At 44.1% G+C, this 24,196-nt stretch overlaps 2 protein-coding genes across 6 annotated transcripts in view; one reads left to right on the forward strand and one right to left on the reverse strand.

Annotated features, from left to right (window-relative positions):
* The first annotated feature begins 205 nt into the window (after window positions 1–205).
* Window positions 206–19,201, forward strand: pop5 (POP5 homolog, ribonuclease P/MRP subunit). Its single transcript, XM_085961856.1, has 5 exons — window positions 206–298; window positions 5,038–5,180; window positions 9,307–9,456; window positions 13,315–13,398; window positions 13,875–19,201. Exons 1-5 carry the CDS (start codon window positions 279–281, stop codon window positions 13,982–13,984), a joined length of 507 nt encoding a protein of 168 aa, XP_085817982.1. The 5' UTR covers window positions 206–278; the 3' UTR covers window positions 13,985–19,201.
* The window catches only part of rnf10 (ring finger protein 10), a 48,976-nt gene continuing 42,865 nt past the window's right edge, over window positions 18,086–24,196 (reverse strand). For all 5 annotated transcript variants that reach the window (XM_085961848.1, XM_085961847.1, XM_085961846.1 and 2 more), the window contains one exon: window positions 18,086–19,887. In XM_085961848.1, coding sequence (XP_085817974.1) covers window positions 19,817–19,887 — 71 coding nt within the window. In that variant the 3' untranslated portion in view covers window positions 18,086–19,816. The remainder of the gene's footprint in view (window positions 19,888–24,196) is intronic.

Genomic DNA, 24,196 nt, shown 5'->3' on the forward strand with positions numbered 1-24,196 from the left:
CTACATTGCCCACACTAAAAGCGAAATAACCTCAGTGCTGATTGCAGCCACTGCCTGTTGAAACATTGCGCCTGCAGCCACTAGCCCCGCCCACACCCGGAAGGACATCAGAAGCCCCGCCTCTACATTGCGCCCATTGGCGCAGGGATCCTGAAGGCGGCCACTATCGCTGTTGTGAGTGGTCAGTTGTGTTGTCAATCAGCGAGGTTGCTACGTTTCCGCTGTAGCGGAGCTGGGAGAGGTGAGATTGTTGGAGTTCACTGTTGCTGCGGAAAGCAATGGTTCGCTTCAAATCCAGGTAATTGTGATCAGGTCTGATGTGCACTTTAACTAGTAGACAATAATCCTGCTGTAATATAGAGAGTTAAGTTAGTCAGTTTCCCGATGGCTGTGTGGCTCAGCCATGCTTTCACTGCTAAAGGTGTAACTTCTCTCAAAAGGATAGAAATATCAGTGAATTTAAAGTGATCCTGTTACAGTTGTTACGTTAAAGTCAAAGACATTTAATTTTATTTGCAGCACCGTGACTATTCAATGAAATTTCAGATGAGTTTATCGTTTCTACAAATCCAAATTTAGGGAGTTTCAGCGTGGTGCACTTCTCATTGTACACATTGCTAAATTTTGATGGGGCAAGGTCTCAACCTACGCATCATTAAAATACATGAAAGTGTTGAACCCAATGAATAGGAGAAAAAGTATGTCAGGAATAAAAACAGAAAATGCTGGAAAACACTCAGCAGGTCAGGCAGCATCTGTGGAGAGAGAAACAGAGTTAACGTTTCAGGTTGATGACCTTTCATCAGAATTCGTATGTTAGGGTTGTTTTATCCTCTGACCCCTTTGTCTCAAAAAAGTCTACGGACCAACAATTTTAGACCTCGAGGACATTTTAAAATTTCTTGGGTGCAGTGCCATGAATATCCAATTAACATAATATATTGTTTTTCTACTATTTGTAGTGGAATAAATGGATCGTTTTCCGAGTGGCAGGCAGTGACTAGTGGGGTACCGCAAGGATCGGTCCTAGGACGCCAGCTGTTCACAATATAGATTAATGATCTGGACGAGGGAATTGGATGTAATATCTCCAAATTTGTAGATGACACAAAGCTGGGTGGGAGGGTTAGCTGTGAGGAGGATGTCGGGAAACTCCAGTACGATTTGGACAGGTTGGGTGATTGGGCAGAAACATGGCAAATGCACTATAATGTGGATAAATGTGAGGTTATCCACTTTGGTGGCAAAAACAGGAAGGCAGATTATTATTTGAATGGCAATAGATTGGGAGAAGGGGAAGTGCAAAGAGACCTGGGTGTCCTTGTGCACCAGTCGCTGAAGGTAAGCATGCAGGTGCAGCAGGCGGTTAAGAAGGCAAATGGTATGTTGGCCTTCGTAGCAAGAGGGTTCGAGTACAGGAACAAGGATGTCTTGCTACAGTTGTACAGGGCCTTGGTGAGACCACACCTTGAGTATTGTGTGCAGTTTTGGTCGCCTTACCTGATGAAGGACGTTCTTGCCATGGAGGGAGTGCAGCGAAGATTCACCAGGCTGATACCTGGGATGGCAGGAATGACGTATGAGGAGAGGTTGTGTCAATTGGGCTTATACTCACTGGAGTTTAGAAGATTGAGAGGGGATCTCATCGAAACCTATAAAATTCTGTCAGGTCTGGACAGACTAGATGCAGGAAGGATGTTTCGGATGGCCGGGGAGTCCAGAACCAGGGGTCATAGTCTAAGGATAAGGGGTAAGCCATTTAGGACTGAAATGAGGAGGAATTTCTTCACCCAGAGAGTGGTGAACCTGTGGAATTCTCTGCCACAGAGGGCGGTGGAGGCCAGTTCATTAAATATATTCAAGAAAGAGTTGGATATATTTCTTGAGGCTAAAGGGATCAAGGGATATGGGGAGAAGGCAGGGACAGGGTACTGAATTTGGATGATCAGCCATGATCTCATGAATGGCGGAGCAGGCTCGAAGGGCCGAATGGCCGACTCCTGCTCCTATCTGCTATGTTTCTGTGTGTAAATCAGTTTAATGCATTGTTATAGTTTCTGCAAATCCAAATAAGGAAGTTCAGAATGTTCTAAAATCAGGACAGGATTAAAAGACATATGCAGAATTGGGAAAGTTGAAAGATGTGCTGCTGTTGATGGGCGGAAAAGAAAATAATCCAAAACTCACTTCACGGTGTGTGTTGTAAAGTTATCCTGAATGGATCACAAGGCAGCAATCACCCCTGAGACCTGAAGTGAAACTATTGCCTGTGTGATTATGCCTGGGTAGCCATGATTATCCACCTATTTTTGTACAAGTGGCCTTCCTGTTGGTGCCTGTTACCAAGATGCCAACTTCAGTCTGTACAAGACTGTACTGTGACGGGTTGAAGGGCACTTTGGTCTTCCTCGTAGTCTTCATTGCCACAAATCCCAGTGCAGGAAGGTATGCGTCCAAATACTTCTCCTTCATGGTTTGGAACGCCTAGACCTACAATGCAAGGATTTTCTCCAGCCCACTTACAAGATCCAGGACCAAGTTGTGAGGTGGCTTTGTGGCCAACACTGACCAGTCACGGGAGGGGAATTTAGGGATAGCATAAGATCCAAGGAGAGGACATATAAATTGGCCAGAAAAAGCAGTAAACCTGAGGATTGGAAGCAGTTTAGGATTCAACAAAGGAGGACAAAGGGATTAATTAAGAAGGGGAAAATAGAATATGAGAGTAAGCTTGCAGGGAACATAAAAACTGACTGTAAAAGCTTTTATAGATATGTGAAGAGAAGAAGATTGGTGAAGTCAAGTGTAGGTCCCTTGCAGTCAGAATCTGGGGAACTTATAATGGGGAACAAAGAAATGGCTGACCAATTAAATACATATTTTGGTTCTGTCTTCACAAAGGAGGACACAAATAACCTCCCAGAGATGTCGGGGAACATAGGGTCTGATGAAAGGGAGGAACTGAAAGAAATCAGTATTTGTAGGGAAATGGTGTTAGGGAAATTGACTGGATTGAAGGCCGATAAATCCCCAGGGCCTGATAATCTACATCCTAGGGTACTTAAGGAAGTGGCCCTAGAAATAGTAGATGCATTACTGATCATCTTCCAACATTCGATGGAATCTGGAACAGTACCCATGGATTGGAGGGTAGCTAATATTACCCCACTATTCAAAAACGGGGAATTACAGACCGGTACGCCTGACATCGGTAGTGGGGAAAAGCTAGAGTCCATTATAAAAGATGTAATAGCAGAGCACTTGGAAAACAGTGACAGGATTGGACAAAGTCAACATGGATTTACAAAAGGTAAATTGTGCTTGACTAATCTACTGGAATTTTTTGAGGATGTAACTGGTAAAATAGATAAGGGAGAACCGGTGGATGTGGTGTATTTGGACTTTCAAAAGGCTTTCGATAAGGTCCCGCATAAGAGATTAGCGTGTAAAGTTAAGGCATGTGGGATTGGGGGCAAGGTATTGACTTGGATAGAGAACAGGTTGGCAGACAGAAAGCAAAGAGTTGGAATAAACTGGTCTTTTTCCGAGTGGCAGGCAGTGACTAGTGGGGTATCGCAGGGATCGGTCCTTGGACCCCAGCTATTCACAATATATATTAATGATCTAGACTAGGGAACTCGATGTAATAGCTCCAAGTTTGCAGACGACACAAAGCTGGGTGGGCGTGTGTGCTGTGAGGAGGATGCCGAGAAACTCCAGGATGATTTGGACAGGTTGGGTGATTGGGCAGGAGCATGGCAGATGCAATATAACGTGGATAAATGCGAGGTTAACCACTTTGGTGTCAAAAACAGGAAGGCAGATTATTATCTGAATGGCAATAGATTGGGAGAAGGGGAAGCGCAACGAGACCTGTGTCCTTGTGCACCAGTTGCTGAAGGTAAGCATGCAAGTGCAGCAGGCAGTTAAGAAGGCAAATGGTATGTTGGCCTTCGTAGCGAGAGGGTTTGAGTACAGGAACAAGGATGTCTTGCTGCAGTTGTACAGGGCCTTGGTGAGACCACATCTTGAGTATTGTGTGCAGTTTTGGTCACCTTATCTGAGGAAGGATGTTCTTGCCATGGAGGGAGTTCAGCGAAGATTCACCAGGCTGATACCTGGGATGGCAGGAATGACGTATGAGGAGAGATTGGGTCGATTGGGCTTATACTCGCTGGAGTTTAGAAGAATGAGAGGGGATCTCATTGAAACTTATAAAATTCTGACAGGACTGGACAGACTAGATGCAGGAAGGATGTTCCTGATGGTCGGGGAGTCTAGAGCCAGGGGTCACAGTCTAAGGATAAGGGGTAAGCCTTTCAGGACAGAAATGAGGAGGAATTTCTTCACCCAGAGAGTGGTGAACCTGTGGAATTCTCTACCACAGAAGGCAGTAGAGGCCAATTCATTAAATATATTCAAGAAGGAGCTGGATATATTTCTTATGGCTAAAGGGATCAAGGGATATGGGGAGAAAGCAGGGACAGGGTACTGAATTTGGATGATCAGCCATGATCGCATTGAATAGCGGAGCAGGCTCGAGGGGCCGAATGGCCTACTCCTGTTCCTATCTTCTATGTTTCTATGTAAGTCAGCCTGTCTGAGGACCTGGATTAAGCAGTTGGTGATGAGTAAGCCTGGTACCGTACATGGCTTACTAGTCGCGTGGCTCATTTCACTAAGAGCCCTTGCAGACAATCTGACTCTAACAATTTGCTGTTTTTACTTATTGATTGATGACTCAGTAGGTGATAATACCTGAATAATAAATTATATATTATATATGTGTTTCAGCATCTCAAAGTGCTCATACATTGAGTTACATTTTGGTGAGCAATGACTGTGTTCGATGAATGCCCCGCAAACAGCAATGCGATGAATGACCAGTTAATCTGTGGGGGGTGGGGGGGAGCGGGGCAGGGGGTTGATGGCATTGGTTGACAACTAAAAACACCTGATTTGTAAAATTGTGTGATGCGGTACAGAGAAAATATCTAAAAGGTCTAAATAAATTATTTGGTGTTTCTCCATGTCCAGGTACCTCCTGTGCGAGATAGTGTTCGAGAACCCACAGTTTCGGCAATGTATAGAGGAGAAGAACGTCTATAAAACAGTTAAAGATGCAATCGCTCGAGCGCATGGTGACTTTGGGTTTGGCTGTTGCTCTTTATCCCTAGCAGGTTGGTAATGGAAGGTCCACAGTAATCAAACTGAAGATTGAAGGGGTTAAATGCAACCTACCTCTTTGACCAAGCTTTTGGTCATTGCCCTAACCGCTCCTTATGTGGCTCAGTGTCAAATTTTGTTTGATAACGCTCCTGTGAAGCGCCTTGGATGTTTTACCATGTCCTTCTTGACTCGTCTGCAGCCTTTGACACAGTTGACCATTCCATCCTTCTCCAACGCCTCTCCACCGTCGTCTAGCTGGGTGGGACTGCACTCGCCTGGTTCCATTCTTATCTATCTAATCGTAGCTGGAGAATCACCTGCAACAGCTTCTCTTCCAGCTCCCACATCATTACCTCTGGTGTCCCCCAAGGATCTATCCTTGGCCCCCTCCTATTTCTCATCTACATGTTTCCCCTTGGGGACATCATCCAAAAACACTTCAGGTTCCACGTGTACGCTGACGACACCCAGCTCTACCTCACCACCACTTCTCTCGACCCCTCCATGGTCTCTAAATTGTCAGACTGCTTGTCCGACATCCAGTTCTGGATGAGCAGAAATTTTCTCCAATTAAATATTGTGAAGACCGAAGTTATTGTTTTCAGCCCCCGCCACAAACTCCGTTCCCTAGCCCCCAACTCCATCCCTCTCCCTAACATCTGTCTGAGGCTGAACCACACTGTTCACAACCTTGGTGACCTATTTGACCCCGAAATGAGCTTCCGATCACACATCCACGGCATAATTAAGACCGCCTATTTCCACCTCCGTAACATCACCCGTCTCCGCCCTTGCCTCAGCTCATCCGCTGTGGAAACCCTCATCCATGCCTTTGTTACTTCGAGACTTGACTATTCCAACCCACACCTGGCTGGCCTCCCAAGTTCTACCGTATGTAAAGTTGAGGTCATCCAAAACTCGGCTGCCCATGTCCTAACTCGCACCAGGTCCTGTTCGCCCATCTCCCCTGTGCTCGCTGACCTACATTGGCTCCCGGTTAAGCAACGCCTTGATTTCAAAATTCTCATCCTTGTTTTCAAATCCCTCCATAGCCTCGCCCCTTCCTATCTTTGTAATCTCCTTCAGCCCCACAACCCTCCTTCCCCCCCCCCCCCCCCCCCCCGAGATATCTGCGTTCCTCTCATTCTGGCCTCTTGAGCACCCCTGATTATAATCGCACAACCATTGGTGGCCGTGCCTTCTGTTGCCTAGGTCCTGAGCTCTGGAATTCCCTGCCTAAACCTCTCCGCCTCTATCCTCCTATAAGACGCTCCTTAAAACCTACCAATTGACCAAGCTTTTGGTCACCTACCCTAATTTCTCCTTATGTGGCTCGGTGTCAAATTTTTTGTCTTATAACACTCCTGTGAAGCGCCTTGGGATGTTTACTACATTAAAGGCGCTATATAAATACAAGTTGTTGTTGTCTGAAACATGGTGAATCCATAGCTGATGACTTAAGAGAGACTATACAGTTTTAAAAGAATGCAAATGCTGGAAATCTGAAATGAAAACAGGAAATATTGGAAATATATAGGTCACGCAGCACGAGACAGGGCAGGTTAATGTTCCTGGTGTAGATTTGTCATCAGAATGGAAAACTAGGCAATAAGCAAGCATTTTAGTTAGGTTGGGAAAAAGGGCAGGGTGGAAAGTTTAACAGATTCCCCAATCACAGACAGGGAGTTCGTGGGCTGAATGACCTGCAAACTGTTTATTTAGAAAACTGTTGGATGATTTAAAAGATGAGAAAATGGAAAGCCATAAAAAAGACAGGAGCATGCAGACAGTTGAGAGGGTGAAAAGACTACAGGAAGTTAAAGATATGTTGCCACAGCAATGCTCCTCGCCATCCTGAGCCTATTAATGGTTGTGTGCATGTGCAGCCTAGGGTTGCCAACCCTCCAGGGTTGTTCTGGAGTCTCCAGGAATTAAAGATTCATCTCCTGGATACAGATGTGTGCAACCCAGGAGAGAAATCAGTGAGGCATTAAAAGAAATTGTGTGCTTTTTTTTTTCCATTTTCTTTGAACACTTTCATTTATTAGTTATAAAAATATTGGAGACGGGGGGGAAAAAAAGCTGTTTGACTGGGCTGGATTCGGGAGGTCTTATGATGAAATCTGCAGGAATATGCCCAAGCAGAGTTGGCAACCCTAGTGCTGCGCTATCAACCTGAAGATTGGAGGAGAATCTTGAAGGTTAAATCCATTTGTCTTTTGTGACTGTTTAACAGCAATGTATTGCAAGACTGATTTTACTGTATTGTGCTCCATTCCTTCATCTGGCCCAGCAGTATATGAAGGTGCCACTGATGTTTAATTGCTGGCTGGGAGCCTCAGTGATTGTACTTGGTAATTGCCAATATTCAAGATTTATAGATTTGTTTTCAGCCTACCAATATCTACTGCCCTGTTGTGTGGAACATTAGTGTTCCGTGTTACATTTTTGGAATTTTAACTCTGATACTACACTTGTGCTCTGTGTCAAGAGGCACTCCTATAAACCAGCCCTCCCTCAAACTGGAGTGTGGTTTTTATACATCCAGTATCTCTAGTAATGTAGGGAGCCCAGCAACTTGAAGAGGAATCCTTTACTGGATTTAGCTTACTGGATATGTCACAAATCTTCTCATAACCTTCTAGGAAGCAGCAGAATAAACATCCTATTGGACCTGCGCCATAAAGCAAGGAATGGATTTATTAAACATTGGAGATTCTTGTTGCCATAACAATCCATTGGCAGAGCAATTCCAGCAGCTATCCGGATCATTAATAGCTTTGCGATTAGTCAGGAACTAATTTTGTGAATAACTCTTATGGTGTTTAATATAATCTGTTTTAGGGTAGAGGAGCACAGCTCACTCCCTATAAATGTTAACTTCTGCCATTCTTGGGTGTTTGTTATCTCGGTCAACGTTATCTCGTCATTCAGCAATTTGCCTGCTTTTGTATTTTTATAAAGACTTTATTCTGAATGTATCCCTTAGATATATGGTGTGTATCTTGCTCCTGCTTAAATACCAGGGATGAGGGAATTTCAGTTATGTGGAGAGATTAGAGAAACTGGGATTGTTCTCTTTAGGCAAAGGGAGAAACATAGAAGATAGGAGCAGGAGTAGGCCATTCGGCCCCTCGAGCCTGCTCCGCCATTCAATGCGATCATGGCTGATCATTTAATTTAATGTTCTAAATTCTGAGGGGTTTTGATGAGAGTAAATAAGGAGCAGCTGTTTCCACTGGCAGGAGGATCGGCAACCAAAGGACACAGATTTAAGATTTATTAGCAAAAGTACCACGGGAGATGAGAATATTTTTTTAATGTGGCGAGTTGTTGTGATCTGGAATGCACTGCCTGAAAGGGTGGTGGAAGCAGATTCAATAGTAACTTTCAAAAGGGAATTAGACAAATACTTAGAAATTTGCAGGGCTATGGGGAAAGAACAGGGGGAGTGGGACTAATTGGATAGCTCTTTCAAAGAGCCGGCACAGGCACGATGGGCTGAATGGCCTCCTTTTGAGTTGTATGATTCTATACTATGTAACTAGGAAAATGCTCTGGAATTTAAAATTCTTATTACAGGAAACTTTGGTTTATCCGGAGGTTGTATGGCCGGAAACTTTGCTCTAACGGCAGAAATCAGCAGCCGTTTTAGTTTTTTTTTCTTCTCCTAGCATTCTGTTAACGGGCAGGCTCTGGAAAGCGTCTTTGGAGCTTCGCAACAGCTTCAGAGACGCTTCAAGGTACGGGCCGAGTGTTTACGAGCTGTTGCTGAGCAACAGTGTTTGTTGTCAAATACGGAGATTTTCATCTCCGTATGCTTCAACGTTGACTTTGCATATCTGGCACTTTTGATAGATCGGCAACACGTCGGTGCCGGATATCAGAACTTTTCCTGTAAATTATAGATGATTTTTTAATGTACAAAAGCCAACCAGTCTTGTCCCAGCCAGTTTTTCTCAGAATGTGTATAATGACTAATAGAATGCACAGATTCCGCATGGGATTATTTCTTTTAGTCAGCCTGCTTTGAACCCTGAAAGGACCACTGCAAAAATACATCATGGAAAAAATCATTTTCCAGTCACTGTGCTGCTGATTTACTGATCAGTTATTTTTTTTCTCCTCTCCTCCCAGTCAAGTACCTAAATGCCTACACAGGGATTGTCTTAATAAGGTGTCGAAAAGACTTCTACCGACTGCTGTGGTCAGCCCTGCCGTTTATCACCTTCCTGGAGAACAAGAACCAGAAATACCCATGTTTTTTTAACACGTTGCATGTGGGAGGTAAGAATGCTGGAAATTTTGATGCAGAATTGACCACTAGAAGACCCATTAGCCAGTTGCTAGCTCCTCCACCTAGGTTTATCAACTCCAATCTCATGTCCCTGCTCTTTACCGTTCTGTTTTTGTGTGTTTAATTCCCCCTTAAATATAGCAACTGACTTAGTTTCAATAGACTTTTGTGACCATGCATTCTATATCCTAATCCCCTTTGTGTGAAAAGAATCCTTCCAACTCCCCTTTTATGGTCTCTGGCTTGGCTCAGTGGTAGCACTCTCGCCTCGGAGTCAGAAGATTGTGGGTTCAAGTCCCACTCTTGTGATTTGAGCACGTAATCTAGGCGAACACTTCACTGAGGGCATGCTGCACTGTCTGAGGTGTACTGTCTTTGAGAGAAGTTAAACCAAGGCCCAATCTGTCCCCTCAGGTGGACAAAAAAAAAATCCCATGGCACTATTTCAAACAAGAGCAGGGGAGTTCTCCCAGTGTCCTGGCCAACATTTATCACTCAAACAACACCTACAAGAGATGATCTTTTGATTTATTTAATTGCTGTTTGTGGGAGCTTGCTGTGCACAAATTGGCTGCCATGATTCATACATTTCAACAGTGACTACACTTAATCACCTGTAATATACTTTGGGACGTCTTGAGGCCGTGGAAGATGCTATGTAAATGCAAATCTTTGTTCAGTTTCTAGTAGTAATCTGGAGTTTAAGCCCCCACTTGCTATTTGTGCTGAATGATACGAGCAACATCTAGGATGTTGAGATGAAACAGTCTGGGCATTAATGTAACAGCCATAGCAAGAGTGGGAGAGTGGAGATCTCCAAGTATTGTACCCTTGAAATTGTAGCCACCTTAAGATTTCATGTGCTGGCTACATATTGAGCCACGTCCAAGCCAGTGTCATAGAGCATTAACTGATCAACTGCCTTTCAACATTTAATCCAATTCAAAATGTATTTATTTTAATCAGGTGGGAGTTTGTTGTACTCAGCTAGCATCGCTGTAACTAAACAATTCTTTATAAATCTACATAGTGGACTGATATTTGCACATATGTCAACTAGGGTTGCAAAAGGGTGGAAAGTTTCCGGGAAATTTCCGGAAATTTTCCACGGGAAGTTTAGCTTGGGAATTTTGCCCAAAAAAGCATATGCTAGCATAATATTGTTTTTTTTGTATTTTTTTTTCCCCACAGGTCCTCTCTTAAAATTACTAACCGAGATGGAATCTTAATTATTAAGGAATTTCTTAATCAATATATGTTTATCTTCTTACTTGGCTTGTTTTAATAATTACAAGTTTTGTGTGTGACTGTGAACAAATGTGTCCTGATTGGTTGGATGAGCAATTAGCTCCCTCTATTTGTAATATTTGCATATTAAATTGTGATTGGCCTGCAGGTATCTGTAAGACTGCTATAGTTTTTTTAAGATCCAGGTTAGGGGTCCCGAGGGAAGTCATTTTGTTTTCTGCTGATGTGATGATGCAGTAAGTAAAGCAGACTTTATACCAAATAAACCAGTTACTTGTTGAACTCTGTTGTCCTTCAATTTAAAATATACAAAATAATACACTTGGTGATGTAGCATCATGTGTGTACAGGTTATGCTTCCATCACATGGAGCATCAGCAAAAATGTACTCACCCTGTTGCAATCGTGCTGATCGACCGCAGTTCGACAGAGATGAATGCCCTTTATTTCTCTGCATAGAACAATGCCACGTTTACTGTCGGATGTGTGGAAGCATTTTACCCCAGGCATTAAAGATGGAAAGACTGTGTACATGTGCAAACACTGTAGAAAGCCATATGTAAAGAATGCCACAAAGATGCAGCAGCATTTATCCAAATGCAACAACTTCACTCAAAGCTCACAGCAGTTAGCCCAGAGTTCCTCTGCTTCCATTCAAGAAGATGATGGTTCTCATTCAGCATCAGGCTCCTTATCAGCAGCAACTCCTGGCCCACTTGGAAGGTTCTTTGACACAATGGATAACCATAGCCAGAAGAATGCAGATAAGTGCCTTGCTCGAGGTGTATATGCAACAGGCTCACAGCCAATGTGTACTGGAAGAGATTTTTCAATGTTATTCGCCCTGCATACTGTCCTCCCACCAGACATGCTTTGTCTACTTATTTGCTGGAGGCTGAGTATAACGGAGTCCAAGGAAAGCTCAAAGAAACGATAGCAGACTGTGTTGCAGTTATCTCAGATGGGTGGTCAAATGTACGAGGGGAGGGCATCATAAACTACATCGTCTCCACTCCTCTCCCAGTGTTCAAGAGCACAGACACGAAGGACAATAGACACACAGGCACATACATTGCTGATGAGCTGAAAGCGGTCATTAACGATTTTGGATCACAAAAGGTCTTTGCAGTAGTTACTGACAATGCTACAAATATGAAGGCTGCTTGGGCTCAAGTGGAGGAGGCCTACCCTCATATGTCTATTGGGTGTGCAGCTCATGGGCTTAACCTGCTCCTCAAGGACATCATGGGTTTGAGAACCCTGGAAGCACTGTACAAGAGAGCCAAGCAAGTTGTTAAGTATGTCAGGGGAAAACAGGTAGTTGCAGCAACCTACAACTCCAAGCAAATGACAAAGAACAAGAACACCACACTGAAGCTGCCCAACAACACTAGATGGGGTGGTGTTGTCAATGTACAACAGCCTTCTGGAGGGTAAGGAGTCGCTGCAAGAAATGGCAATATCCCAGTCTGGGGATATAGAAACCACCAAGAAAATACTGCTGGATGATGTGTTTTGGGAGAGAGTGGTTAGCAGCCTTAAACTACTCTCACCAGTAGCATCTGCAATTGCTCAGATTGAAGGAGATGACGCTGTCTTGTCAGATGTTCTCTGGCTTTTTACTGATTTAAAAGAACAAATCAGCATTGCCCTACCCACATCCCTGCTGCTCAAAGCAGAGGAGAAGGCAATTGTTCAATTCATACAGACACGTCAAGAATTTTGTGTCAAGCCGATTCATGCTGCAGCATACATGCTGGACCCAAAGCAGGTTGGGAGACCAATACTTTCTGGAGAACAGATCAACAGCACTTAGTGTGATTTCTACCCTCTCACACCATCTCAATCTGGATGTGGGCAAAGTTCTGGGAAGTCTGGCAAAGTTCTCTGCCAAGCAAGGTCTTTGGAATGGGGATGGGAATCATGCAAGCATATCAGTGCACATACCTGGTGGAAGGGACTTTGTGCATCGGAGGCCCTGTCACCCATTGCATCGGTGATACTCCAAATCCCACCTTCATCAGCGGCCTCTGAACGAAACTGGTCACTTTTTGGGAATACACATACAAAGGTGTGCAACAGGCTGACTAACGAGAGGAGAAACTGGTGGCTATCCGGGCGAACCTACAACTTATTGAGCCAGATACAGAAGTGTCCACCACACAGCTAGACACTGACACAGAGGAGGAAATGGACACGCCAGAGTCAGAGAATCAGGAGGAGCAATGAGGAGTAGAAGACTCAAAGGGACAAAATAAGGACAAATTACAGGCTAAATAAGCTGATGCTCTTTTTATTTTAGATGGGTCTTTTTTGTGGGGGGTTCAATAAAGTTCAAAATTATAACCTAAATAAAGTTTTGAAAGCCTGTTTTTGTATGGAACAGTGTCTATTTTGACAACAAAGATAATATAAGGGTCAGAGACAAAAACCATCAGTGTGCAAAAAAACTCAATTCCCCAAATTCCTGAAAATTCCCATGGAAAGTTTCCTCTTAAATTCCCAGAATTTTGAAACCCTAATGTCAACAGTTCTGTCCTTATGCATTGTGACTTTCAAGAGAGCATTAATAATCAGATGACTTTTGGTTCCTTTTAAAGGTACCATCCGAACCTGCCAGAAGTTCCTCATCCAGTATAACCGCAAGCAGTTGTTGCTCCTCCTGAAAGACTGTAAAACCGAAGGTGAGGACATTTTACTTTGAGTTGGTATTTACTGCCCATCGCTTTCACAACAGCTGCAAAATACTTTCGTTTTCTTTAAATGCTATGGAATGTCTGGGATCGGTTTACAGGATACCTTTTGGTGAAAGTGATATCCCACTATCACTGAGGTAAAGCAATCTAACTTGACCTATAATTTGACTGAATATAAGCACCAGCATTAAGGAACAGCCAGAGTTCCATAAGCATTGAGTGAGGACAAGCTCCGGCTTGGCTGTGATAACACCATTGGTTAAACTGGCTGCTGACACTCACCTATCTCTGCTTCCAGGAAGAATTGCCACTTGGGCAAGTTAGCAGAGAAACTGTACTCCAGCAGGCAAAGGGAGAAAATTGAGCAGGAGAAAGATTTCATTGTAGCCCTGACTACATAAGTAACATTTTTCACTCATCTAAACAAGTGTTTTGAGTGTCCTTAACCTTTTCCTTCCTTTCAGGGGAGAGGAAATCTGTTCAAAGATCTATCCTGAGTTGTTCACTAAAGGAATTGGAGGAAGATCAATCACAGTACAGAGATGAAGAGATGGAGGGAACAGACGCTGATTAAATGTCTTCTGAAAATAAATCACTGGGTAACAGTGAAGAACTGCACTGCAGAAATTCCTCCACCCACCTCCCCTGTGTGATCGCACGCTGTTTGGCTGTGATACAAATTGCAGAAGATTTCATGCATAATCTTCAGCTGAGATTTAGATAGCTCCAGCCAGCGCTCTGAACAGGCTCAAAGTGCAATTCCCCAACTGTACCATTGTGCCACCTCCTGAATTACTTTCATTACAAGGCCGTCTTGTCACTACAGTATTGGCAGATGGATAAAGGAACACACCCTGAATATTTCTTCAGCGAGTTCAGCAGTCCTTGCTAGTGACAAATAAGTCCAGCACCATCTTTGCCATTGGATACTGATACTGCTGCTTGGGAGCTTTCCTAATGTTGTCATGAACAACTTAGCACAACTTCATCAGGAATGTGAAAAGCCAGCACTGGTCTACTGCTGTTGGAACAACTGCAGGAGAGCAATTGACTTCTAGCTTCCCATAAATGATAAATCAGAGTTTGGAAAGTATTTGTATATTGTAGTTTACAAAACTTTTTTAGTCCTCCCTCTACCAAAGATGTAGTACTTCAGAGTCACTTAGCTACTAAGGCTGTGGCAGGAAAACAATGCCTAGGTTTTTTTTTGTGAGGTGGAGGGAGAGGTCACCACTCTGGTTTGTATAAAATAGGAATCTTAATGTAATTGCGACTTAAGTAAAGTTACCTACAACATACTTGCTAATCCTGTTTTGTGGTATAAAACTATGGGATTTAAGCAGCTTAAACAGAGACTGGTGATAATTTAATTTGACTAGTACTGTTAAATTTATAACATTTACAGGTCTTTTCTGGCTTAGGCTCACTGAACCGAATGGACAAAGATAGAAAAATACTGCTTTAATGTTAAAAGGAGTGTGATTACAAGTATCTGTACAGTTGCTTTTTTACTTCACTACTTTTTCCTCCCCCTTCCCATTGCCCCTCCATGGACTGGGACAAGTATATCCTCGACACAACAGTTTGAATTCAGTTAGGACGTTAGAGGTTTACTAATTTCAGATTTTAATTTTAGACACTATACATTGTTAAAGACATTGAATTACAGATATAAATTTCAATGGTTTAATTTACAAACTAAAGTGATTCCAAAAAAGTTTAAAAGCTTACAGCAAGCACCAAATGTGTCAGTCGGTGCACACAAGTCACTTCATCGGTCTTAGGCTAAACCAGACTGTTCATTGCCTCAGCGTTCTATTCGATCCCAAGCTGATCTTCTGACCCCATATCCTCTCCATCACACAGACCACCTACTTCCACCTCCAGCTCTGCCCATCTGCCAGTGATGCCCTTAATCATGTCTTTGTCATATTCAAACCACTGTTCTAATGCTCTCCTGGCCAGATTCCTGTCCATTACCTTCTGTAAACTTGACCATCTCATATTCTGCTGCCTATATCTTACCCTATACCAAGTCTTGCTGGCTTACATTGGCTCCTGGTCCCCCCATGCCTCCAAATTTAAAATGTTCATCCATGTGGTTAAGTCCCTTTCAGTGTTCCTTGTACATCCTCCAGCCCCACAACTCTCCCCTCTTGTGCATCTCCCCTCCCTTCACCATGAGCAGATGTGCCTTTAGCAATTCTCTCCCTTAAACTCCTCTGCCCCTTTGTATAAAACCCCACTTCTGACCAAGCTTTTGGCATCTCCTCCCTTGGCTCAGCATCCCTTCCTAATATCTCCTTCCTTGGTTCAGCATCCTTTTCTGTCTGAACACAAAGTTTGTTTCATTGCATGCAGCTTTAAGCTGTAGGCAGTATGAAGTATAATAGCCAAGATTGTAAGCTTGGCTCAGTTTGTAAAACTCCACTGTCAGAAGGTTAATGGATCAGGATCCCTCCACAACTTCAGCATATAATTTTAGGTTGACAGTCCAGTGCATTACTGTCAAAGATGATGTGCTGGGCAATATGTTAAAATAAGTCACATCTACCAGTTCAGCTGGACATTTTAAAGGGAATTCACCTGGTATCCTACCCAACATTCTTCCATCAATCACCACCATGAAGAGGGTAACTGCTCCATCTCCGCTAGTTGTAAGCTTTTGCTGTGCAAAATAGCTGCTACATTACCTACCTACACAAGACACCACTTTGGGACATGAAAGATATAAAGAATTACTATGAATCTCATTTTATGGAAGGAAAATGTCACTTCATTCCTCCTCCTATTCCTTTTACCCCTACTTCCCGAATTTTAGAAAGGAAGCTCCTTTCTCTACATTCCCGTGGAGGCAAAAAAGTGCTATGAACCTATACAATCTTCAATTCCCCTTTATCATAGCAGATCTCTAAAATGGGTGTTCAAGGGAGCAAAGACAAACTGAAGAGAAATGAAATGACCAAATAAGGTGAGAAAATCCTTAAGCTAGTGTAAGATCACTTCATGTGGGATTTACAGCCATTTACATGGATGGTTCAGGCTTGCTTTGGCAGGTAGTATAATGTGCTGAGCCATCACAACAGTTACTACTCTTCAAAAAATACTGCAGTGGGTGTAACACTCAGATGTCGTGAGGCCGTAGAACGTGCTTTGTAAATGCAAGTTGTTTTTCACATTTCTGCTTCTCCTGCGTGCATTTGCCACTAGATTTCACCTTCAGTTTAACTTTGCCGGCACCCTTTCCTTCCCCACTGCTTAATTTTATGCTGTTCCCTAATCTGAACAGACCAGCATAATCTCAAATCAAGTATCAAATCACTGAATAAAAGCCCACGGCACCAAATCATTAGTACAGGGGTAGCAATTAATCACAAAACAAAAACTCAAACTCAATTTAGTCCACTATTGACATTTTCTAGTAGTGAATGCAGCTACACATGTATGCTTCATAGGGACAGAATTAAACAGATTAACTTTTTTTAAATTCCCAAGAACTGGAGACCATGCTGAAAGTTATTCAAGGCAGGAAAACAAGTATGAAGTGTAGAACATCTTCTTAGACGATACTTTATCCAAAGTTCACACAGCACTGGGAGAGATTTGCCTGCCACCCTAGTTTCCATACATTTCCATTCCTTGCCTCAAAAGCAACCCATCTGGCACCAGTATAATTTTTTCCATTATTCACATCAGCCTCAAAATGTCAAACTCCCAGTTCAGCAATTATGTGGGCAGTTTTGCATAGCAGCCCTACGCCTAGCAGGATCAGACATGGCCCAAACTCAGGACACAGCTGGCAGAGGAGAGATGTTTATTCCATCAGTCAAAGCCAGAATCAAACCCAGGTCCGAGTTAAGGAGACTACACCAATCCACTGGACGATCTATTTCCCCCTCTCCCACTTCAACAAAGGGATAGTAGCCATTAAAGTGTTTTTTGCAAAAAAGAGCCAAATGACTAGTTACAAAGTCAATATATGCTGGGACAGACTCAGCTGCACAGTATATGATGTGGTCTACTAGATTTTTACATTTTAATGCTGGTCCCCAAAATGGGCCAGTGATGTACAAACTTCTGCCTGTGGTACACCAATTGTACATCTGCACAGTATATTTCTAGCCATTTAGTCTGCTTTCAGATATCCTTTTATGATTTAATTCCATGTATACAATGGTCTACCACACCATGAATTCAAGGTGTGGTCTTCTCTACTCTCGCTCCCAAAGAAAATATAAAATCAGTGGTAGTTCTAATGGCAATAAAAAGGGAGAAAATGCAAGTGTTGGTTTTAGAATCCTTAAGGTTTTAGTTCACCTTAATTTAAATACATTTTCTCCAGGGATTCCACAACAAAGCTCATTTTCCACCTTTCCTAAAGGAACAAGCAGAACATTGCAACACATCTGCACTCAGCATCTGGATTTAGAATATGGGAAAAAAATCATGAGCTCCTTCCAGAGCTCAACCTATATTACGTAGTAAGCCAGTTATTTGAATAGAGCACCATGCCCAGGCTGAGATTACCAACAGTCAGACAGTGGCTTTAATGATTTCAAAGTGTAGATCAAAGTTGAAAATGAAATTACAATACACGAACAGACATTAAGTTCAGTATAATTTCTTAAAATGAATTACAGAATACTGCCGGTGAAAGGAAATTGGAAGAAACTAGTGAAAACACACATTTTCCTTTAATTATGAACGGTGTCCATGAAACCACAAAATTAAAGGCATTGTTCACTGCAGTCCCTCCTACTTGCATTTTATAAGTTAACAGCAGATACAAGTAATATAAACCTACAGGCTGCAGGACATGGGAACATGAAATTAAATATGCACAGACGCAACAATTTGTATGGTTAAAACTGTGCTCAGCTCCTTGTTCTAAGAACTTGCATTTGGAAATATGATGGACATCACTGTCTATAAACCCATTTAAACCTGGGGGCTCTCACCACAATTTGATTTACAGCATAAATGAGCATTAAAGCTATTGTATGTTGGTGGTTATGGGCAAAAATGTGAACCACAGAAATATTAGCAGCTTAAAAAGCAAATATGTCTTAATGTAAGATTTACTAGCTGTTGCAACGTATTCAGACACGCTCAGTCTGCTGGATGAGCTGATCTTCTGGGCCACTAACTGGGTGCACCCTACAAAATGTTCCATCTCAGGAGAGGGAGGGTGTTGGGCCCCAGGGAGGAGGAAGGAAAGAAAGGGTTTGGCCTTGTGTAAATTAAGTTTCACCAGGGCAGAACAGTGGTGCAGCTAGCCTTTTCCTGTTCAGATGTGACAGGATGGCATTAAAAATTGTTAATTTAAATTTCCCTCAAATTAAATGAGATCTAAAGCACCCACTAATATTGGGTGGCAACCTGGTTACTCACTCCAAGTGGTATTATTGACGACAGTAGTGGGGGAGAGAGAGAGAGAGAGAGAGAGAGAGAGTCTGGTCTTTGTCGAGCAGTAGCACCACCAGTCAGTCATTTGACCAACACTTTCCCCTTTATGCTTTAAGGCAGAAATCAACAACACTGTGCACAAGATTCTTTTATTGCATCTATTACACTGCTGTTGCATTAAAGAAAAGTGAAGGGTAGAAGTAACAAAGCTGAACTCAACACTTCATTAGATTCTTTACATTCACTTTCTTAAAAAGATACACCACTTCTCAAATTAAATTCTTCAAAAAAGGGAAACTCCAGCCATTGTTAATTTATATTTTACCAGTGACAGGATACCACCCAACAGAACATGGGGGGGGGGGGGGGGGCGAGGGGGAAATAATTACAGACCGATTCAATATGCTGAATACTAATAAGCAGGTTTGCTTTTCTGTGTAGGAGGGAAGAACACTGCAAAACTGCAGTGTTGTTGGTCGGGTGGGGGGGCAGGGGGAAAAGGAGGAGAAAGGACAGATCATTTGACTAACTTAGTGACAAATGTTAGGTAAAAGAAAATCATGCACCAATTATTTACAAAATAGCTGCTTCCAGCAAAGGGTAGAGAGTGACAACAAATGAAATGATTGCACGCCCTAGTGAACTTCTATGCACACTGGCAGATGTTAAGCTTGGGTTTTACTGGAATTTCCCTTGTTTAAAAAAAAAAAATCCCAAGACACAAGCTGTACCAATTGGTTATGGTGTTCAACCACAAAGCTGTGTAATAAATTTGTATACATCATAACAGGAGGCAAACTTTCATTTACAAACCACTCAAGCAAATGCCTTTGCTGTAATCTGCTGTGGGTTTGAAATACAACCAAAAAAACCAACCAAGACCCAGTATCTGAAACTATAGCAGCAAAATAAAAAACACAACATTTTCACCCAGACAGCAGTGAATGTAAATACGGGCAGTGGCTGCCTGTGGTGCTAGGATGGGCAATGGCTCCCTACGTTACTTGGTGTGAACTACTGAAGTACTGAAGAGAAGCTTCTGTTTTTTCTTCTTTTTCCCATTCTTCTCTTCTGCAGAATAAAGGACCCAAAAATGAGAAAAGGTTATGTACACATCCCTACTTTCAAACACAATCATATTCATGAGTTCATTTCTTTAGTACAGTGGGGGCATTATTCACACACTACAGGTAGACTATCCTTTATCCGAACTTCCGAAAACCTCTAAAAACCGAAAAAAAATTTTGTTCAGCGTAAGTCGTGCGCACGACATGACCAGTGGCGCACGACTTACGCTGAGCAGGGCAGAGGGTCACAGAGTTCCCTCCTGGGTAGGAGATTGCAGGCCGAGCCGGGCAGTGTGAAGGAGGTACCGGGAATGAACCCAACAATACAGCGGCCTGTCCGATATTCTTTTCTCCTCTCCTCTCCCCCCCCCCCCCAACCGAACCGCAGCCCGTCCGATATTCTTTTCTCCTGACCCGACCTGAACTGCGGCCCGTCCGATATTCTTTTCTCGACCCCCCGACCCGATTTGCAGGCCAGCTTAGTAGGAGTCAGCCGATATCCAGCTTTCCAGAGAAGCAGGAAGGGGAATGAGACACGGAACAGTTGCAAGAGGTAGCCTGAACTTTTACAATTTATATTAAATACAAATTTCCCGTCTTATAATACCTTCTGAAATCCGAAAACCGAAACTCAGCTGGTCCCAAGGCTTTCGGATAAGGGATAGTGTACCTGTACTAGACTGTATATAGATCAAACACACAGAGGCAAAAAGACCGGCAAGCTGCTTTCTGTACATAGTGAGTGAACTTTAAAAATAAGAATCTATAGCTGTTACAGCTCCTCAGCAAGTTCTGAAGAAAAAAAAAGTTTGGCTATACATGAAAAATTGTTCGAGTCCTAATGCCCCTTCATGGAGCTAGGCAAATAAAACAGTCAACTTTGTTACAGAAGGGTGAGCTAATGCCATCGTTACCCAACAGCAACTGGGAGTTACTTTTTCATCTGCATGCATTATCTAAACCACATTTAGAACAAAGTTAAAAACCGGTTTTGCATTTTGAAACTTAGTGGAGAAAACAACTTCCATTTTAACCCTAGGTATTTGAAAAGACCTGGCTCTGTCACCCACTGTTGAAATACATGGAGACTCAATTATGTGCCAATTTCTCAATTATATTTTTGTTCCTTGGGCTTCGGAGGATAGCTTTCCAAGATGGGAGTGTTGATTGGTTTACATTAGAAGCATTAGATTTTGTGATGTCAACATGAACTTTTTATATTATTCTTTGTTAGTGGTCCCACTGTATGGACAGATACTCCAGGTTATACCCAGTTAGGAAACAAAGGAAAATTATAAACTTTATTTGTTTACACCACAGGCAACATTGGAGGAAGCCAAGAGACAAACTGAGCCTAATAGTGCAAGGGAGCTAAGTGAGCAGCACTGAGAAACCCTGGGTTAACGACCCCTTGTATTTATTCAGTTCCCACTGGCTTACAACTCCTGCAAGCAACACCACATATGAAGTAACCACCTGCAGTTTAAATATTCAAACAAACAAAAGTCTTGATTCACTGCAAATGATGTGGAGTTAGATTTGAATTGTTAAACTCCAACATAGTGAGTTTTTCCAATCAATTTCATAGATCTGATTAGCAACAGATTGTTAATTTTGTAACCTGAACAGTCTGTAAAAGTCAACCCAAGAATTTACTGCAACTTCCATAAATGCAAATGTCATCTGGAACTTTCCCTTCCTGCATAACCATACTGATGAGAGACCTGGAATGAAGGCATGTTAGAGCACTTGTTTGTTTGTTATGTATAGTGCCAGAGCAGAGATACAGTTTATGTTCCTTACTCAGACGAGCTTCCAAGGCAGGTTACTACGCCCAAAAAGGAGAAAAGCAGGAAAGTCTCCCCAAACGACTCCCACACCTCCTTGCAGTTAGCCTAAAGCAGTACTGGCCCCATCCCATCATGGAGTTAGGTGAACAAGAGGACACAACAACCCATACTGATATACCTATCAATTCCTCCAATAAAAGGCGAAGAGTTACGAAGGTGACTAAAGGTTTTTATTGACTAAATAACAGACGATCCAAGCAGGAGGAATACCAGCCAGTCGCTCACCTTTATACCTGGCCTGGTGGGTGGAGCCAAGGCGGAGTCGGCAGCGGTCATCCCAGGTATAGCAGTGTGGCAAGAGGCGACCTCGTACCGTGATACAATAGTGGTCAGTGATACAGTTATAACGAACAGTGGTGAACAGTGCTAACTACTAACAGTGATACGATAGTGAACGTGGTTTACCACATTCACCCCTTGTTTAGAATTAAGTCCGGCGGGGTGAAGTGTACTACCAATTCTGGTAGGTCAGTCTGTCCGGAGGCTTCGTAAGCCTCTCCGATCGCCGCAGCGGTGGTGTTGCCTTATCCGGTGTTGATGCTGGTGTTTGCGTGGTCGGCGAGGGCTCGTGGGGTTCCGGCATGCCGTCTACCTGGACTGAGGTTGGGGGGGGGTGGTGGCGGTGTTTCCGGATCGGCTGAGGGTGCGAGGTCTCGTAGGGAGACAGTGTCCTCCCGCCCGTCTGGGTACGCCACGTAGGCGTACTGGGGGTTGGCGTGCAGGAGGTTCACCCTCTCGACCAGGGGGTCCGTTTTATGGGTCCTCACGTGTTTCCGCAGCCAGACCGGCCCCGGGGCGGTCAGCCAGGTTGGTAGAGTGGTTCCCGTAGTCGACTTCCTGGGGAAAACGAACATTCGTTCATGGGGGGTGGTGTTAGTGGCCGTGCAAAGTAATGACCGGATGGAGTGCAGCGCTGTCGGGAGGACTTCTTGCCAGCGGGAGGTTGGGAGGCCCTTAGACTTTAAGGCTAAGAGGACGGCCTTCCATACCGTCGCGTTCTCTCTTTCCACCTGACCGTTACCTCTGGGGTTGTAGCTGGTGGTCCTGCTTGCTGCAATACCTCTCTCTAGGAGGAATTGCCGGAGTTCCTCGCTCATGGAGGAGCCCCGGTCGCTGTGTATATAGTTCGGGAACCCGAACAAGGCGAAGAGGGCATTCAGGCACTTAATGACCGTGCTACTGGTCATGTCGGGGCAGGGGAAGGCAAAGGGGAAACGGGAGTACTCATCAACGATGTTGAGGAAGTACACATTACGGTCAGAGAAAGGGAGGGGCCCCTTAAAGTCGATGCTCAGGCGCTCGAAGGGGCGGGTGGCCTTGATCAGGCTTGCTCGGTCCGGCCTATAGAAGTGCGGTTTGCACTCCGCACAGGTCTGGCAGTTCCTGGTCATGGTCCTGACCTCCTCGATGGAGTAGGTCAGGTTGCGGGCCTTAATGAAATGGTAGAGTCTGGTGACTCCGGGGTGGCAGAGCTGGTCGTGGAGGGTCTGAAGCCTATCGATATGCGCGCTGGCGCATGTCATTCGTGAAAGGGCATCAGGGGATTCGTTCAGCTTGCCTGGCCGGTACAAGATCTCATAATCGTAGGTGGAGAGCTCGATTCTCCATCTCAAAATCTTGTCATTCTTGATTTTGCCCTTCAGCTTGTTATTAAACATGAAAGCCACCGAACGCTGGTCGGTGAGGAGGGTAAATCGTTTGCCTGCCAGGTAGTGCCTCCAGCGCCGTACTGCCTCCACGATCGCCTGGGCCTCTTTCTCGACCGACGAATGTCGGATCTCGGGGCCCTGTAGGGTCCTTGAGAAGAAGGCCACTGGCCTCCCCTCCTGGTTTAGGGTGGCGGCTAAGGCGAAGTCGGATGCGTCGCTCTCCACCTGAAAGGGGATGGACTCGTCCACTGCGTGCATCGTGGCCTTGGCTATGTCTCCCTTAATGAGGGAGAAGGCCGCGCACGCCTCCTCCGTGAGGGGGAAGGAAGTGGCTTTCAGGAGGGGTCTGGCTTTGTCCGCGTAATTGGGTACCCATTGGGCATAGTAGGCGAAAAGCCCCAGGGTTCTCCTAAGTGCTTTAGGGCAGTGGGGGAGGGGTAGCTCCATGAGGGGGCGCATTCTTTCTGGGTCGGGGCCGATGATTCCGTTCTCCACTACGCAGCCGAGGATGGCAAGGCGCGTGGTGTTAAACACGCATTTCTCCTTATTGTAGGTGAGGTTCAGCCGTTGGGCCGTACGGAGGAATTTCTCCAGATTCGCGTCATGTTCCTGCCGGTCGCGGCCGCAGATAGTGACGTTATCTAGGTAGGGGAATGTAGCCTGCAGTTCGTTCTGGTCAACCATCAACCTGCTGAAACAGAAGTACCGGACCCCGGTAAACTACATGTACGCTAGGCACCTCCTAAGATCACGGCCGCAACAGCCAGGAGAATCAGTAGCCGAATTCTCACAGGCGCTATATGCACTCGCCAGG

This window comes from Somniosus microcephalus, chromosome 19 (assembly GCF_052327205.1).
Source record: "Somniosus microcephalus isolate GS21.2 chromosome 19, FLI_Smic_1.0, whole genome shotgun sequence".
Classification (NCBI taxonomy): Eukaryota; Metazoa; Chordata; class Chondrichthyes; order Squaliformes; family Somniosidae; genus Somniosus; species Somniosus microcephalus.